The following is a 16716-nucleotide window of genomic DNA, read 5'->3' as shown; positions in this document are numbered from 1 at the left end:
TATTTCTATATACTGACATTTTAATGTCAACATTGTTGGCAATCCTATTTTAAACCACAAAATTATTTTAAAAACAAACACACACACATGCTGGCTATATTCTGACTGTGCTGGCTATATTCTGACTGTGGCTCCTATTCATCCCCAAAGCATTCAGATAGTGAATTATAGCTAGTTCCCACTTAACTTCTCCAGAAACAACAAGCAAAGCAAGTGCCAAGTAGCAGACAGTATTAAGGGAAGACAGATTTTGATCTGCAAAACTCAGGAACATTCATACATCAATTCAATGCTCACTTTTTCAAGGTACGCTAGAATTCATATTTTCATTGTGTCCCATAAGCAGTTCACCCAAGCCCTGTGGTTAAGCACAAAAATTTGTCTCTTTTGGGAGCTGTCTTACCAGACGATTTTACACAGGTCTGAAGGCTCACAATGCTGATGATTTTCAATCACAGCCAGTTCTGAGACACCTGAATTACAGTATCTGTTAGTAGGATCTGGGACTTTCCAATCTAATGCCATCTCTTTGAAGGACTCAGTGACCTCACCATTCCTTCTCATAGCATCATCAGCCTTTTGGTTGGTGCACGTACCTGGTAGCAATATAAAAGCAAGTGACAGTTCAAGGACAGCTGATGCTGATAAAACTGCTTTTACGCAAAACAGCAATACCTGGAAGGCAGTTCTTCTTGTGAGAAAGTAACACGCATAGTCCTGGATGAGTTCACAAGAACTTTGTAGGAGAAGGCTAGAAGAAATAGTTTGCCAGTTACTCATGAAAACCAGAACTGAGGTCTTGGCTAATGCAATCCTCATGAAGGCTAAAGAAAATGAGATGGTTCTCTCACAACACAGGACTCTCCAGATTCTGTATATTCCCATAGTGAGTAAGTAAAATCATATGATCAAGACAGAGACTTAGAGAAAGCTTGTCTCCATCCACCAGCAAATGTGGACAGAATGAAAGGAAGTGATTCAAAACTGTATCTTCTGACAGTACCTTTTCACCAATTAGAGACAATTTTGTTAAAATTTGTCAAACTTAAAAATCACTGGAGTCACAAAAGTTTAGAGTTGTTTACAAGTGGACAAAAGAAAGGAGGAGGAAAATTTATTGCATTCTTTACTGTCAGCTGATGAGCACACTCACCACACAGTCCCATGGTATTGTTATAAAACTTTCCAAAAGGGAGTTTTATGTAAAACGCAAGTCGACTGTAGGAGACATAAACTTCTAATTCTGGTATTTCAACTATGACGTAAAGGCCAGAACTGGTTATCCTGATACCATTCGTGGAAACATCCGGAACAACTTTCTTATCATTAAATAAAATCTAAAAAGAAGAGAAGCAAAAGGTCTCTATGAACATTCTTCTATTGAGTAAGATCCATAGTTTGTGTCTGGCAAGTAGAGCACAGATTCAGCTCTCAGATACACCAAATGAAGTCTGACAAAGGCAATCATTTAGGCAGTTCCCAGTGCTTCCTTTTTAATATACTCTAATTTATATTTGATTACTTCCATCAGAAAGAAAAACACAGCTTTCAGTTATGTGACAATTTTCCAAGTTTTTAGAATATACTTTTTTTTTTCCTGACACTAACAAAAAAGAGTGAGGGATGTAACTGCATTTCCTACCCATGCCATTTGTGATGAGCTTTGTCCTTTGTCATGGCAGAGCATTTGGCAGTAGAATAATACAGATACAGCAAAATAATTCTGAGGATTCATTTTAACAAAATACTTTACCAAGTTTGTTTCTTTTCCATGTTCCATTGCTTGTGTCAAAATAACAACAGAATTGGAATAAAAAATGAGAAGGGACATTGAACAAATTGCTCCATTAGTGGCACCACAGTAGTAGTTGTCTATGTGAATCCAGAAGTTGTGAAAGTTGTGATGAATTAACTGCACAAGGACGTATGTGCAGTTTTCTTTAAAATGATAATATGTTCCATCAAAAGTCACGTAATGCTCATTTCCCCATCCGCTGCAAATACCTGGAAGACAGAGTAGCACACTTTGAGTTTGACTTCTCAGCTTCAAGCTGATTTTAAATTTTATAATCTCTTTTGTTGAGAGCTGAAATGACCAGTTTGATGAAGAAAAGATAGCTTAGCAAGGACTCTTATCTGCTCTTAATAGCCAATGTTTCAGGTGGGAATTCTGCTCCATTACAACCTACTGAATCAATACAAAGATAATAAAGATGCTGATCACACAGATTTATCTTGTTTGAAGATGGGCTGAGAATAACATAAATTTCAGGAATTCACCTGCTACTTACACTGACACTCAAAGACTTCACAGCAGCCAGTTTCATCATAGTGTTTCATGAATGGGAAACCATTCACACAGAGTTTCAGTTGCTGAGGAGGGCAAGTCACACTGGACAGTTTAATATTATTTCCTTCTCCCAGGCAAGTGGCAATCTGGCAGTTTCCAAAATTCCATGATTCGTTAAACTATTGACAGATTGAAAGAGCAGTAGAGGAACACAGCAAAGTAATAAAAAATTTTAAAACCACACACACCTACCACCCTCCATTCATGTTCCTGTTTGGTATGGCGTTGCTATCTACTCTTTCTCTGTCAGATAGTATGAAAAGTATTGCAATCAACAGAGCTTTGACATTTTGTTTTGTTCTGCAACATTTTGTTGCAGATCTCAGCATTAATGTCCTGACCACTTGTGATGGTGGGACACAGACAGGTGGGCTTTCCTAGCCTTTCTTCAGCTCATGTGGCTCTGCCTGCCTACAGCCTGTTAGATTTTTCACTGAACAGCATAATCTTCAATTTATTCCCTAAAATATTTGAGGGCTTCTGCTATATTTATCAATCACCTAGTTCAGCCACAACTACAGACTAGCTGCAGCAGTGCTGACCAGCATCAGAGGAATCTACGTGTGGAGAATGCCAAATCTTGGCTGGAGGAAACACTGTAAAGAACCACACCTTCTTCTTTCCAGTCTCTCACCTTTCTAGGAGGAATGAGCCCAAGACAATCGCTCACAGGAGCCAACGTCGTAGCAGGAACTAGGCTTGTTGCACTGGAAGCAGCTGTTGGTGGACAGTCTTCAGAGTCTGGATCACAGATGTTGAGTGCCTCAGTTTGACCGACTTTACACTCTGCCCAGATTAATTCAATCTGACATGAAGCGTTGCAAATGGAGTAAGCACAATGACCCGATATATTCATTGGCAGAGAAACATTTTCTCCTGCAGGGCCAAAACCCAACAATCAGCACTGAATTGCCTATGAAAGTGGTAAATGTTTGCTGTGAACTCTTAAAGGCTATGCATCACAGATCAATCACATACTCAGCCCTGCATTTAACTGGGCTTGACTGCACCTGATGGCTACCTTCAGTTGTGACTGTCTGCAACTGTTTGAATTTAACAACTGAACCAGGGCTCAATTCATCCAAATGGCAAAGCCTGAGGGAGGGCCACAGGTGGCAAATCTGCAGTTCTTCTGCAGATTCTTCATTGAGTACACTGGTGAGAATTGAAAATGGTTGAAAATGAGTCCAAGAGGAGAGAATACCGAGTACATCACTAAGCATATCTGGTCTTCACAAAGACCATGAGATAAATGGTTCAGAATCTACTAAGATGAAAAGGAGCCTTCACTCCTCTATCTTTGGAATATGAATGTGGATTACAAACCTATGTTTGGGATTTGTGAGTCAGGGTTTGTGCTGGAGTACAATTAAGTTAGCATCTGCTCTAAACTTCTTTACACCAGGGATATCCAAACCAGGACAATGTCACACGGTACATGAGAACTGTAATTTTGAAGGTGTTAGTTACACTTTAAAGACGTAACAACTCCATATGTAATTGCAGTAGACAGAACCAGCACTTGCTGGAGCACATTTATCTAACATTACATCTTCTCAAATCAACAGTGCAGGAAAAAAAAAAAAAAAAGAAGAAATTGCTTGGTTTCTCACCCATTTGTAGCAATTGTCCATTGTCAGTGCAGAAGCAGGGAGTGGTTAGCATTGACGATGGTGGTGCAGATGTTACAGGTTGCATATGTGGTTCTGCAGGAAAGGAAATCTATTAATGACCAGATCCTTTGCAACTCTACATTCAAGCCCTATGATGTCTGTTACGTTCTCTATGTTTACAAGAAGAACAAAATTATTTTACACCTTCATCACATTCTGTACTGGTACACACTAAAAACACCCTCTCTATGTACTTATAACCTCCATACGCACACACTATATGCTACTAGTATAGTACACACACTCTTCTAGGTGTGTGTATCAGGTATTTTTATATAGAATAAAATAAAACCCCCTTCCACTATCTCTTAATATGATTCCAAATTAAGGTCTTATTGAACTTCCTAATCCTGTATGACTTCACCTGACTTTGGAGAAGTGACTTCCAGTGGCACACCGTTTTGTCTTTTAACATCTAGTTGTGAAGCATCTGTTGGTTTAAATACAGACAGATCATTTAGTTATTTAATGAAGCCAGTCTATAAGCTGTTTTGAATAATCCTTTCTTTCCTAGCTATTACCACATAACACCTGGAATGAAACATGTAAACATGGGAAACACACACGCTCACCATCAGGTCTTTAACTCTTCCACTCACTTGAGTAGAGAAGATAACTTTTAGTTCTGCTTGCCTCACTTTGTATAATTTGTTACTGCAGGATAATACACTTTTTTATTTTTTATTTTATGGAGGTAAGAGTAGTCTTTTTCAGAGACAGAGGAATCTTGTTACCATTACAGACTTGATAAAATCACCACCAAACCTTGTATAAATAGTACCTTGTGCTGGTGCAGATGGTGTGTTGCAAGGGATGAATGTTTTGATGATCTCTCCATTAGGACCACAGACAGCATTACCACACCCAACCTCATCTGTTTGGCCATATATAGTGTCATTTAAGGAATAAGTCTTCCCATTGTAGCAACAGAGGCAATCTGAGGCAACAAAAGAGCAAATGCCATCAAACCAGGGGATACTCTGTCATTATAAATGAAAAGAAAAACAAACTGTATTTACCGTTCTGTAGTTCATATAAGCAAAAGTGAATGATCTGACTGGAAAATATTCTCAGTTTCTACTTGAGAAGTTGCATTGAGGGTCTACCTCATTTATTTAAAGTAAGTTGGATTTTTCTTGCTGATGGTGCTTCTTGGAGTCAGCTTGCATAGAGGAATTACTGGCTGCTGAAAGCATCAGAACTGGCACTGTCCTCACCCAACCTAGAGAACAGGAGCATTCCCTCTTGGCAGGGGATATGGCTGGGATTACTGCCTTGATGAGTGATAAGACACTGACATGTTTGTACTGCTCTAACACCACCTATTGAACTAGCTAGCAACATGCCTGCAGCAACATGTGATGTCTGGTCGTTTCAGTGTTATCATCACTCGATGAAAGGTATTCAAATGTTACCTTCAGAGTCTTCGGTACACAGTTTCTCTTCAGGATTGCTGAAGATAAAGAGGAGAGGAGTTGTTTTATTGCCTTGTATATGTGGAATAATATCTGTCAGCAGATGGTATTTACTTTTACAAAGAAGCCTGCTCCTTGAGGTTTTAACCATTATTGTCACTGCCATGATTTCCTATGAACATAAACCACACATTGCCTACCTTGCCCTTTCTAATCCTATTATTACCTCTCTTACCATCGACTGACCTACCATGAAGTGCAGTTGGGGAGGGAGACGCACTCCCTGCTTTCCTCATCAAAATATGGCTTGTCAGGACTACACTCTGGATAGCAGCCTGGAAAGTTAAAGTAAATGAATCAACTTTGTTCTGCTTTACTTGAATCTGAGGCAATCACATGCAGATTTGATCCCAAAATTAATATGATCCTGTATGAAAATTCTTGGTTTTGCCAATTATTTTTCTATGTCCTCTTTTTCCCTTTCATCTGGAAGTTGCAATTAAGTCTGTCAACAGATAATTATTCTTTGCAAATTTAAACTGAATGACCTTGTATCTCTGCCCAGTTTAAAGGCAACAGGCATATTCTGCTATGAATGGTATTATTACATGGGAAATTAGCCCCAGAAGAGGCATGGTCAATGAGTTTCTAGGGCAAAAGAGACACTCTTTGAAGGTCAGACAGCAACCTTGATGCTTAAGGCATTTAAAATCATACTATATCTTCAACTTATATCAACTGTATCAAAGTCAAGCAAGAATTACCTTCTAAACTATACAGCAAGTTCCCACATTTTCCTTGTGGGTTCCTGCAGGTCTTTAGACAAGGTGCTCCACAGGGTTTATAGAACCACTCGTGTTTGTCAGGTGGATTGTAATAATCACAGAACACAGCTGGAACAGAAGAGAAAACATCCAAATCTCAGACACTGGGAAGGGTTCATTTTCTAATTCTCACAAACAAGAGCTCATTAAGTCACAGGCATGCAGAGGTATCAGAATTCTGCTCTTCTTCATTTCCTGTGCACCTGAACACATAGAACAACATTTTTCTGCATGCATTTTCAATGCAATACTTACGGCAAATGGCAGGTGTTCTCCAGTCAATACAGACACCAGCTCTGCTACAGCTTCTTGAATAAGCAGCCACCGAGGTACAAAAGCACTCACAATCTCCCACACTGTCACAGCCACAGAAGTCAGAAATACAAGATTCATAATACGGTATTGGATTCACCTATCAAAATACCAACAGATCTGTTATCACAGATGTACCTCCTGTACCATGTTTTAATGAGAGAAAGGGCTTTGAATTTCTGCCATCCACTGGCAGTTTATTTGGCAGAACTGTTTGTGACAGTCTGGGATTGTCATGAAGGAGCTAGGACATTTTGCAAGAGTTGTTTTTGTATGTTCACCTATCTGTTAGACTTGGACCTTAAATCTTCTCATTCTTATTTGTGTGCTGACATTTACACTCAAGTGTCTTTCCAGTGTAATTTACGCAGGACTAAACTACCTTGATTTGGGTTAGCACATCTATATGGTGTGTACATTTTCTAATTGACAGATAGTGACTGATTATAAAATGAAATCCTATTTCCACTGAATTTCACATCTCTCGTGCTTTAACCTGCGTCAACATGAGCTAACCAAGAAAATTAAGCCAAATTTGCTCTTTAAATGGCTTATTAAAATGCACCAAGACTTTGCATAGACATGCTCATTAAGAATTAGTAGCCCTGTTTCTGTTTAGATTAATTCAATGTGTCTAAAATAAAGTAAATAATTCATTTCTCTAGCTAATTTGAATAAACTTTCCCAAGGATCCCCATACAAACAGCCCTGTACTAAGTTATCTCTAGATTTTACAAACAGATATCTACCTTTTATTTCTGGTGGCCAACTATTATCCCCTTTGTCTTTGGTTACTCAAAACAGGCACTGCTGTTTCCTCAGTACTGTGCAACAGGATTTAACTGGCAGAGCAGTAAAAAGAGGTGTTTAAAGAGAAGTAGGCCTTGTACCCAAGAATGCCATGTAACAGCCTTTAATAATAACAGTCTGTGCACAAACATGCTGCATAATAGCATCAAATGCCAAGTGTGAAACCAATAAGGATGAGAGAACAGGATTACCTTACTGTGGCAGGCTTCAAAGACATTACTCTTTATGATGCTGCAGTGCTTCTGCCCCAGGACAGACTTGAAAGGCTGATCAGCACACAGGTCTGTCATGTTTACATTTGAGCAGGTGCTTGTTATTTTCCAGCTGTTTCCAAACTCCTGGATGCTCATCTCCACAGACTGCCCTCTGGTTGTAAAGTCGTTCCTTGACCGGCCATCAAAGTCCCCACAAAGGCCACAGACTTTTCCCTGAGTAATTTGCGTAGGCACAGTAAGTGGTTTCGTTATTTCAAGTGCAGCCCACTGGCTGACAGAAATAAACTACAGAACAAGCCAAGAAAAAATAGCTGCAAATTTCTAAACAGCCATCCAAATATGTCTTAGAAGAAGCTGGATTTCAAGTGACAAGATCGCTCTTTTAGACCCTCCAATACTGCAAAGAGTCTGGCTTTATTTCTAGTGCCAAGTATTTTGGAGAAGTCCATACCAACTGAATGGTGAAATAAAACAAAGCATGGCCCACTTGCTGCTTCTGCTCCACTGGACTGAACACTTTTCCAAGCCCTACTTTTCAAACTGGGGCTTCAGTTCTGGATGCAGGAGTTTGAGTTGGAAATCATAACTCTCAGTCTGTGAGGCACATACCTGGAAAGATGGTGCCACATGAACAACAACTGTAGTCTTCTGGTCCCACATGAAGTTCATCCCTTGAGTCGTTTCAATAACAATATAGCCTCCTCTGAGATCCACCTTATAATTCTTCTCAGCTCCCGGATCAGTGGCTATCTCCTGAATTCTTCCTTCCAAGAGCCTGATTTCACTGCTCTACAAGGAACAAATACATCACACAGAAGGAAACCAAGTAGAAAACTTAGTGTAATGGCACTGGTATTCTGTCTCTTGTTCTTCATCTAACTTTTTCTGTAGTCTTTGCACTATGTCTTGGCCTACTCCAAGACACGTGAGCCATGGACAAGACCCAGTGAGTTCAATGGGAAACGTCTGTCCATGCATGACAAGTCTTACTTCATGGTCACATAAATTGTCCTTATTCTAGATGAAATCTGTTTGCTGGCACAGAAGCTCCTGAGTGCATGGGCAATTGGGCATGCTAGAATGCCCCGTGTCATGCCACTTTGTTTCACCCTACCCTCATCCCCCAGTCCAGGAGAAACCTCTTTGCTCTTTTGTGTCTGGTTCGGGGAACTGCTAAACCTGAGCTGGAAGGAAAAAACTCTTCTCTCTGTAGTTAACACCTGCCCTGTGCATAAACCATGGCACAGAAGTATGCAACAGCCTCCTCTAAAAAAATTATTTCCCACCACTAAGGTCACAGAACCACAGGTGCACACACACACACATACATACATACACAGAGTGCTGTTGACTCCCTATATCAGCCCCCTTGTCTGCAGAAGTGTCCAATGCCAATTATCTGCACCTTTCCTGGCCTATCTCTGCTTTCTGGCTGTTTGACTACCATGGGTACCCTCTAGCGACAGCTAAATTGGACTATAAGGACAAATTACACCAACTGCTGCAAAATCAAGACTACATCTCCACAGCTGTGACTGAATCCAGACAAACCTCAAAAATCAGTGTGATCTTTAGAGAGCAGATGGAGAGTGACTTCCCACAGGCATTGTTCTGAATTACAATTCGGAAGGTACCAGCATCCATGTTATTGGGGCAGAAGTCCTTTGAAAAATACATAACATTTTATTAGAGCCTTTTATGTAACTCGTCCCATCTTAAACATTTTCAGGAGCTCTAAATGAATACTCTGTCAGCCTGATTTCTGCTCTTTTGTCACATGTTTATTCACCAAAACTCTGGGCATTTTAGAAGAATGTGGTGGTGACTGAACTGCTCATACTTGACAAGAAATTTCAAAGAGAAAAGCTCAAGTAAAAAACGAGCTTGTCATAGCACCAGTCATGCACAGCCAAAAAGCTTTTTTTTTTTTTTTTATGTATTAGCAAAACCAATTGTAATTTGGAGATGAAGTGTCTCGTTCAGTACTGTCTCATTACATGCAATAATTACACTTGAGTTGAGGCCTACACATTATCATTTACATGCTTAAGACACAAAAAGCAACTGTCACTCTTGAATGACCAAGAGAAACTATTATTTTTCAGCACCATACTAATCCCTCCCTTTGCAGACGCTGGAATTACACCAGTCCAGCCCAGGAGTTAATCATTTAGGATCACACAGTGCCCTCTTGTGTCATTTCTGAGGGTTAATTGCTTTGCTTTTGTATGGAAACTCTCCCTGTGTCTGCTGTAGGTAGAAGAGAGGGGTGAAACTCAGATCATCAGCATTGACTATTTTGCATGGGGCAGCCTTTTAATTACTCACACTGAACCCTACAGGGTAAGCTGTGGGTAGCAAAATTAAAAATGTGATACCTGAGCTAGAATATAGTCACAGTCTCCCAGGAAATCAAACTTCTCTCCATCAAAGGTCATGTAGTGCCCATTGCCATACACAGTACAGGTTCCCTTGCAGGGATTGTCCGTGCAGTTCCACTGCCTTTTGTTACACGTGCTGGGAGGTGAATAAGATAAGGTTCACAATCTGTACGAAGCATTTTTTTTCCTTAACCTCAAACATGGGCAGAATAATGGAAAGGTTAATCTTTTGCAGTGCTCCGAGGCCATGCCATATAATGGATTGCTATTTACAAAAATTGTGTTTTCTACCAAGACATGCTTGAACTTTCTGTATTTTGATTCTATTTTGTCCCCTTCAAATATCATTTAAATCATTAAGGCCTGGTAGCAGACAATGGGAATTTAGGACCTAAGCTCAAGAAGAACAACTAGATATTTCAAAGATATCTGAATATTAATCCATGAGGTACCACATGGCCAGTTCTGCTCCTATGGTGTTATGTACCAGCATTATCCTCCATCCTACCCTGGCAAACTGCAGCTCAGGGATACCATTAGACAGAAAATTCTAGTTATTCCCTTGGCACAGATACCCTACGATTTTTCTTCCTCTGTATGCGTTCTGTTCTCCTAAGAAAACAAGGACCTAATTTCAGTAAACCCTTGTAATGGCCTCTGTGATATCAACAACTGCTTATCAGGGTTTGGCCTCACATGCTAAATTTGATTGCTTGTACCAGCAGTGATCAGACCAGCGTTTCCGGCTGTTATTTTCTGTGCCTCCACCTGGCAGGACTACACAACCTCATCCTTGCTAAATAATGGGTAAGGATCCAAGGAATCTTACCCACCATGATCAGCAATACCTGTGAAGACTAGAGCACCATTACACCGGCAATTGCAGCAACTGAAGCTTCAAGTTGCTGGAATATCACTGCAGTTCCTCCCTCTCCTAAATTCATACTTTTTCTGGGGTTGAGCTGAGTAGTCCTACAGACATAGACTCAATTCTTCCTTGCACAATAACCAGCCCCAAACCAGCCTGGATGAGGCTGGGAATTATGAAGCTGGTGTGGAAGCAGTTTGTGGAAGACCATGGGAATTCTTTGACATTTGGTACCTATTCTTCCTGAATACAGGCTCCTGCAGTGTGATGCAGAGAGGAAAAGTTTCCCTTTTTATTTTTACTAGATGCCTGATGGCTCTAGTGATGAAGTGAAGGGCTTCAGAACACACTCTGCCCCATGAGATACATTGACTATTTTTAACACCCTTTGTTATAAAACAAAACTCCCTGGTATAACATACCATGTGTTGCAGTCAACTTGGATTGTTTCCCCGGGTTTATAAAAGTGTCCTCCATGGACACATGGGCACTGGTCTTTGGGAATACATCCTCCACTGCCATCCAGTACCAGCCCATCAGGACACATGCAGCCAGAGACACATTCTGTGACATACTGCGTATATAAAGATACGACACAAGGCAATATGGTAATGCACAGAACATACAGGGAGCCTACAAAGGTGTTAGCACTGGGTGCCAAACTTTTAGATTTTTTTTAAACCCTACAGCTGTAAATTAGTAACAATCAAGTTGCAAGCGTCACAGCTAGGTGGGTAGCTACAGCTGCTGTGTTGTCAGTAAACTGGTTGGTCTGTGAATAGCGTCAGCATTTGTTAAGGACAATCATACATGCACAATCATGTCGTCCCACGCTCCTGCTAGGAGGTGAAGTCCTTACACAGTGCATATCCTGCGTCTTACAACTTTTCTGACACTCTGATCCAATTGCACCAGGACCCGCGGAGCTGCAGTTGAAGTAGTACATAGGAGCTGGGCAATCTATAGGGGGAAGAAACCATTTTAGACAGGTCATTTAGTGAAAGCGATAAGGACACCATCAGCCACTGTGCAACAGAGCAGAGCATTTCAGAGCTCAGACACATTGTGGCATGTGTCTCTCATTTACAGTTTCCATTAGCTTTTACTTCTGTCCAGCAGCAGGATGGGAGAAGGAGGAAGATAACCTCTAAGCTCTGGGAAATATCTTCGTCTTTTGAAAAGTGTCACACACTGGTGACATTTTTACAAAGTCAACTGTTATCAATAACCGGCACATTACTGAGAGAAGGCAAAAAAATGTACAGAATACCAAAATATTATAGAAAGCAAGAGATACACAGAAAAACATTATATTTACTAGCTGACACCATAAAGCCTTTATTTAATGAAATCTCACCTTTTACCAGGACAGTTTCTCCAATGCAGTCTAATCTTCCTTGAATGCATTTGCTAAAGAGATTCCATAAAATGAAAGACATCAGTTCTTTGCACTTTTCTCTCTCACTAGAAAGAAAGCCTCTGCAAAGCTCTGCTAGTCACACAGATAACAAATTCCCATCAAAATGAATATTTGGTAAAGCTATCAGGCTCTCAGACATGAACTGCCATCCCCAGAAGGAAGATTAAGACCTAATGATTAAATCCTCTTTCTTCATCTGCCACTATTTTATTGCATGTTTTCCCTAAATCAAGTCTTCCCTAAGCATTTATTGTATTCTTATTTTATTTATTCTTATTATCTCTGTGATGAGAGATACTTTCTCAAACAAGAGACCTCTTAAATTACTAGATGAATCTGTGTTTACAAAGCAGTCTAGAAACCTCAGAGGAAAATCTGAGAGTTGGAAGAGAGTGAATACATAGACATCTAAATATAAAAATACATGGCAAAATTCAGCCTGCCACTGGTATTTGTTTGCATTGCTATCCTCAGCTGGCTGAAAATGAGAAAAAATTGTTTTGCACTGGAGATATAAGATAATTATATTATTTTTGTTATTTTTCCCCCAAATTCTCTCTCTTTCATGTTTACAAACTAAGATTTTGATTTCTTTCCCCTTGGTCATTTTCATTTTTTTAGTCTGCAGGATGTGCTGGGGAGTGGTTTTGACTCTTTTTTTTTCTGTGTGTGTCTCAAAGCCAGAAACTCCAATCTCAAAGCCCTCATCTTGCTCCCATTGTAAGCGTTTGTTGTTTTTTTTTTTTACACTACAATGAACTTTGCATTCAGATAAATCACAAACATGACTTTAATTTACATGTTTTCAGCTTCCTGTTTGCTAGGAGGAACATAAGGTCTTAAACTTCACTGTGGCTGCACTACCTGACAGGGGAACATGTGTTTTGGTATGATCAAGCGGAAATTTGTCATTATTACGGTAAAATGACCCCATTCAGGGATTAGAGCAGGGACTTCCCTGGTGAGCCCTGACATTCCCCAGGTATTTGGCCTTTGCATCATCAGAGCAGCTTACCACAGCAGTTTGTCTTCTTGGAAGGAGTTGCCAGGCTGAACAATCTTGCCTTTGTAGTAGCAGGGACAGTCATCTGGAGTGACACATTCCTCCTCGTCATTGAGGTAGGTCCCTTCAGGGCAACCACAGCCCTCCATAGGAGCGATCTGAACTTTACACAGTGGATCGGGTTCATCCAGCGAGTGGCAAGACTGGTTACAGTACTTCACGCTATAGTTATAAACCATAGTCTCAGGACACTCCTCAGAGGGATCTTTGCAAGAGAAATAAAATGGATGTATGGCCTTCTCTGTGCAGTCATCATTTGTACTGTTAATGCAGTGTTCTGAAAGTTGGTAGCCGTAAATTTACTTTTTCCTAACTAGCAGACTTTGACTCCCAGTGGTCTGGGGGAAGTCTGATCACATAAATCTGAACTAGGTGAGATTGGACACTGAAATACGCAACAGGGTGTATCTTGACTGAATAAGGGAACAGGTATAATTTTGTCATTTTTAAAATTTACAATACTATTTATATCATGAACTAAAACCTGTAAATTCTCACTTACCCATGTAGTTAAAAATGGATCTTCTCTCCTTTACTAATGGTTTCTTTGGATGGGAATAATTTAAGAAATGCATTTAAGAAAAACATTTTATAGGGTTAATTTTTGACAATAAGTGGGCAGGGCTAAGGAACTCTGCTAATTATTTGAAATTACCAAAGAAAACATTTTTGAATTCTCACAGATGTCTTGAGGAAAACTCATGTTACCATCTGAAGGGGGGAGTTGCTTACAGGGAACTGCGTTAATCATCTTTGCAGTAATGCTATCACCATATCAGCAATGGGCTCCATGCTTAAACAAAGCTCTGTATGGTTTTCCAGTCCATGACCATTGTACACTTTCTTAGATTAGTTAGCGTGCTAGGTTTGTACACATTAAAAACCACCACCACCTCCACCAACAAAAAACAGTTGGTTTCCTGGTCTCAGCTGGAGCAGACACGATATCCCATGTGCAAAATAGGTCTGCAGGCCATATTTTCCTACTTCATAGAAATGCAACGAGGATGTAGCAAATGGTATTTATAAATCACAATAGGCCAAATAAGGAAGATAATAATAAAGATTTTAAATACAAATTTATATCACAGTCTACCTGACATACAAGAAGATTTACCTGAATGGGTGCTTCAATTGTTAGTTATTTTTTAAAATAATAATGTGTTTACTTTCTCTCTTTATTCACAGAGGGAAAAAATCAGTTTTGGTAAGGTGAGGTCTGGTAAGAAAAAGGTTATTTCATTATAGTACCCATGGTCACAGATCAGTAATCTTAGATTATATATACATCACAACTGGAGGCATAAGTGCAGAGCATATGAGCATACCAAAAATAGCTTAAAGCTAGCTCACACATGGAGAACCAGGAAAACAGTGCCATGACTTAGAAGAGGCTACTGACCCCCCTAACTAGTAATTCAACTAAAGGTTCGTGATTCCACTAAAGATAGTTGTATATGCAGACTGCCATCAGTTAGCTAGCAGGATTTCCTTTTTCTTACACTGAATTGTCTGTACTGTAGGCACCCATTTACAATATAACTTGCCTTGGAGGCTGCCTGCAGCCTGGCACAGCTGGACACAGCTGCAGGAGCTGAAAGAGCCTTTAAAATCACCGCAAGGGGACAGACAACGCGAGTGACTGTTCTGGCCCGTTTACTCTTTCACTCATGAATAGTACAACCCTCAGTCTTATCACAGGCATGTTCCCAAAAGATTATTTCTTTTTACATATGGCCTAAAATGATCGTGCTGATTAAGCCATTAGCATTTTTCCCAAGGTTACTGCACTGTTTGAGTCAATATTGTGTCATAAGTCCACAGATTTCAGACTAAACCATGCTGCAAACCAGTCTTGATTTGGCATGAAATATGTCAGTAACTCTATACTGACAGCAAAGCATTCAATAGACAGAGACTTTCCAGTGCATAAACCTGCGTGACTCTAGGATAAGATGCTGTAGACTACACTGTGTTCCCTTATAACTATTTCAGCACAGGTTTGTTAAATTGTTCTTACTATAACCTTAAATGCCTTCTACAAAGCACTGCATGACTGGCGTTGTCTCTATTAAAAATTCCAGCTAGCCTCTAAGTCAGGTAGTTGAATAGATCATAGCTGTATCAAAGTCACATAAAAATCATTCTTGTTATGTTTTATGTTTGGATATATTATTAGTCAGAAAACCCATACATTAACCCATATTTCACGCTGAAATAGGAAAAACTCATTTGAACTATCTGATCTTTAATGGAAAAAAATAGAAAACTTCAAAGTAAAATTCAGAATCTGGGATTCGGGAGATTTATTCTCAGCTCTGATAGTATCTCATAATAAGTTCTGGCAGTGCCAAAAAATACACATTTTTATGGACTCCTAATCCAGGATTTACTGGCAATGTATATACCCAAATATAAACTTATGTTCCAAGAAACTTATTTATTTGTTAAATGGTCCTGAGCTGAAAATACCTTGAAACACTTCCAAATTCTCAGAAACCAGTGACATATATTTATTAAAAGTCATTTCTGTTTTATTATAACATGGAAAAATGCAATTAATTAGAATAATGCCCAGTATATGGCCAATGTCTGAGACAGAAGGGCTGAGCAGAACTGTTGAGAATCTTTCAGAATTTACATACATACGGAGGCCCAAAAATTCAAAATTAACATAACTGCAACTAGGTGTCGTGATTTGATTAATACACCTTACACTCCTTTTCTTTGTGCTCTGAATTCACACAAGGAGCATGTTTCCTAAGAGCCTTTTCATGAAGTGGACACAAGCTGATTTTAGCAGGCAGAGGTTTTTTTTATAGAGCATATGCTTTTTCTATTTTTCAAAGATCTACAGCCTTGACTGAGCTCAAAAGCCTTGGGCTGCCACAGAGTGCAGTCTCCTGAAGCTACTCCCCGGATCCCTACCCAAGATGCTATAGGATGCTTACCACAGATACCCTGTCTCCAGCCCTTCAGGGAAATGCCAGCCACAGCACAATCTCTGGAGTAGGTAGAAAGCACACTACACAGTGCAACTTCACTCTTCTCAGCATTACAGGTGTCATACATGCATTTCTAGGGAACAGAAAAAGGCACGGGTGCAATAACGCCTGTCTCACAAAACAAGGAAACATTCAGCAATTCAAAAAGTATTCAACCAATACTTTCTGAAAAGTATTACTACCAATGAAGTTTAATTTGAAACATCTCTACAATAAAATGTATAGTAATGAAATGCTATGCAAATTGGAGAAACAGGAAATCCATTACAGCTATGTAACTTCAATGATGGTATGTCTGGCACTCATAAAAGATGAATAATAAGAGTGATGATGGCACCTATAGCTCATTAAAGCACTAACAAATGTATATACCAGACTCC

General features: G+C 39.7%; 1 protein-coding gene across 4 annotated transcripts in view; it reads right to left on the bottom strand.

The window, feature by feature from the left end:
* The window catches only part of LOC137857186 (mucin-5B), a 45564-nt gene that overhangs the window by 10697 nt on the left and 18151 nt on the right, over nt 1–16716 (bottom strand). For 3 of the 4 annotated variants that reach the window (XM_068683388.1, XM_068683390.1, XM_068683392.1), the window contains 21 exons: nt 16283–16409; nt 13284–13536; nt 12206–12258; nt 11708–11808; nt 11271–11422; nt 9978–10116; nt 9151–9261; nt 8209–8388; nt 7576–7812; nt 6518–6674; nt 6203–6331; nt 5689–5773; nt 5439–5476; nt 4805–4960; nt 4388–4453; nt 3964–4056; nt 2985–3226; nt 2292–2469; nt 1754–2004; nt 1154–1337; nt 404–596 (listed from right to left, as the gene is read on the bottom strand). In XM_068683388.1, coding sequence (XP_068539489.1) covers nt 404–596; nt 1154–1337; nt 1754–2004; nt 2292–2469; nt 2985–3226; nt 3964–4056; nt 4388–4453; nt 4805–4960; nt 5439–5476; nt 5689–5773; nt 6203–6331; nt 6518–6674; nt 7576–7812; nt 8209–8388; nt 9151–9261; nt 9978–10116; nt 11271–11422; nt 11708–11808; nt 12206–12258; nt 13284–13536; nt 16283–16409 — 3125 coding nt within the window. The remainder of the gene's footprint in view (nt 1–403; nt 597–1153; nt 1338–1753; nt 2005–2291; nt 2470–2984; nt 3227–3963; nt 4057–4387; nt 4454–4804; nt 4961–5438; nt 5477–5688; nt 5774–6202; nt 6332–6517; nt 6675–7575; nt 7813–8208; nt 8389–9150; nt 9262–9977; nt 10117–11270; nt 11423–11707; nt 11809–12205; nt 12259–13283; nt 13537–16282; nt 16410–16716) is intronic. The other variant, XM_068683391.1, reaches the window with a different exon arrangement.

The sequence above is a fragment of the Anas acuta genome, chromosome 5 (genome assembly GCF_963932015.1).
Source record: "Anas acuta chromosome 5, bAnaAcu1.1, whole genome shotgun sequence".
Taxonomy (NCBI): domain Eukaryota; kingdom Metazoa; phylum Chordata; class Aves; order Anseriformes; family Anatidae; genus Anas; species Anas acuta.
Note: the sequence above shows the minus strand (reverse complement) of the source record. Positions and strands in the feature narration are given on the sequence as shown.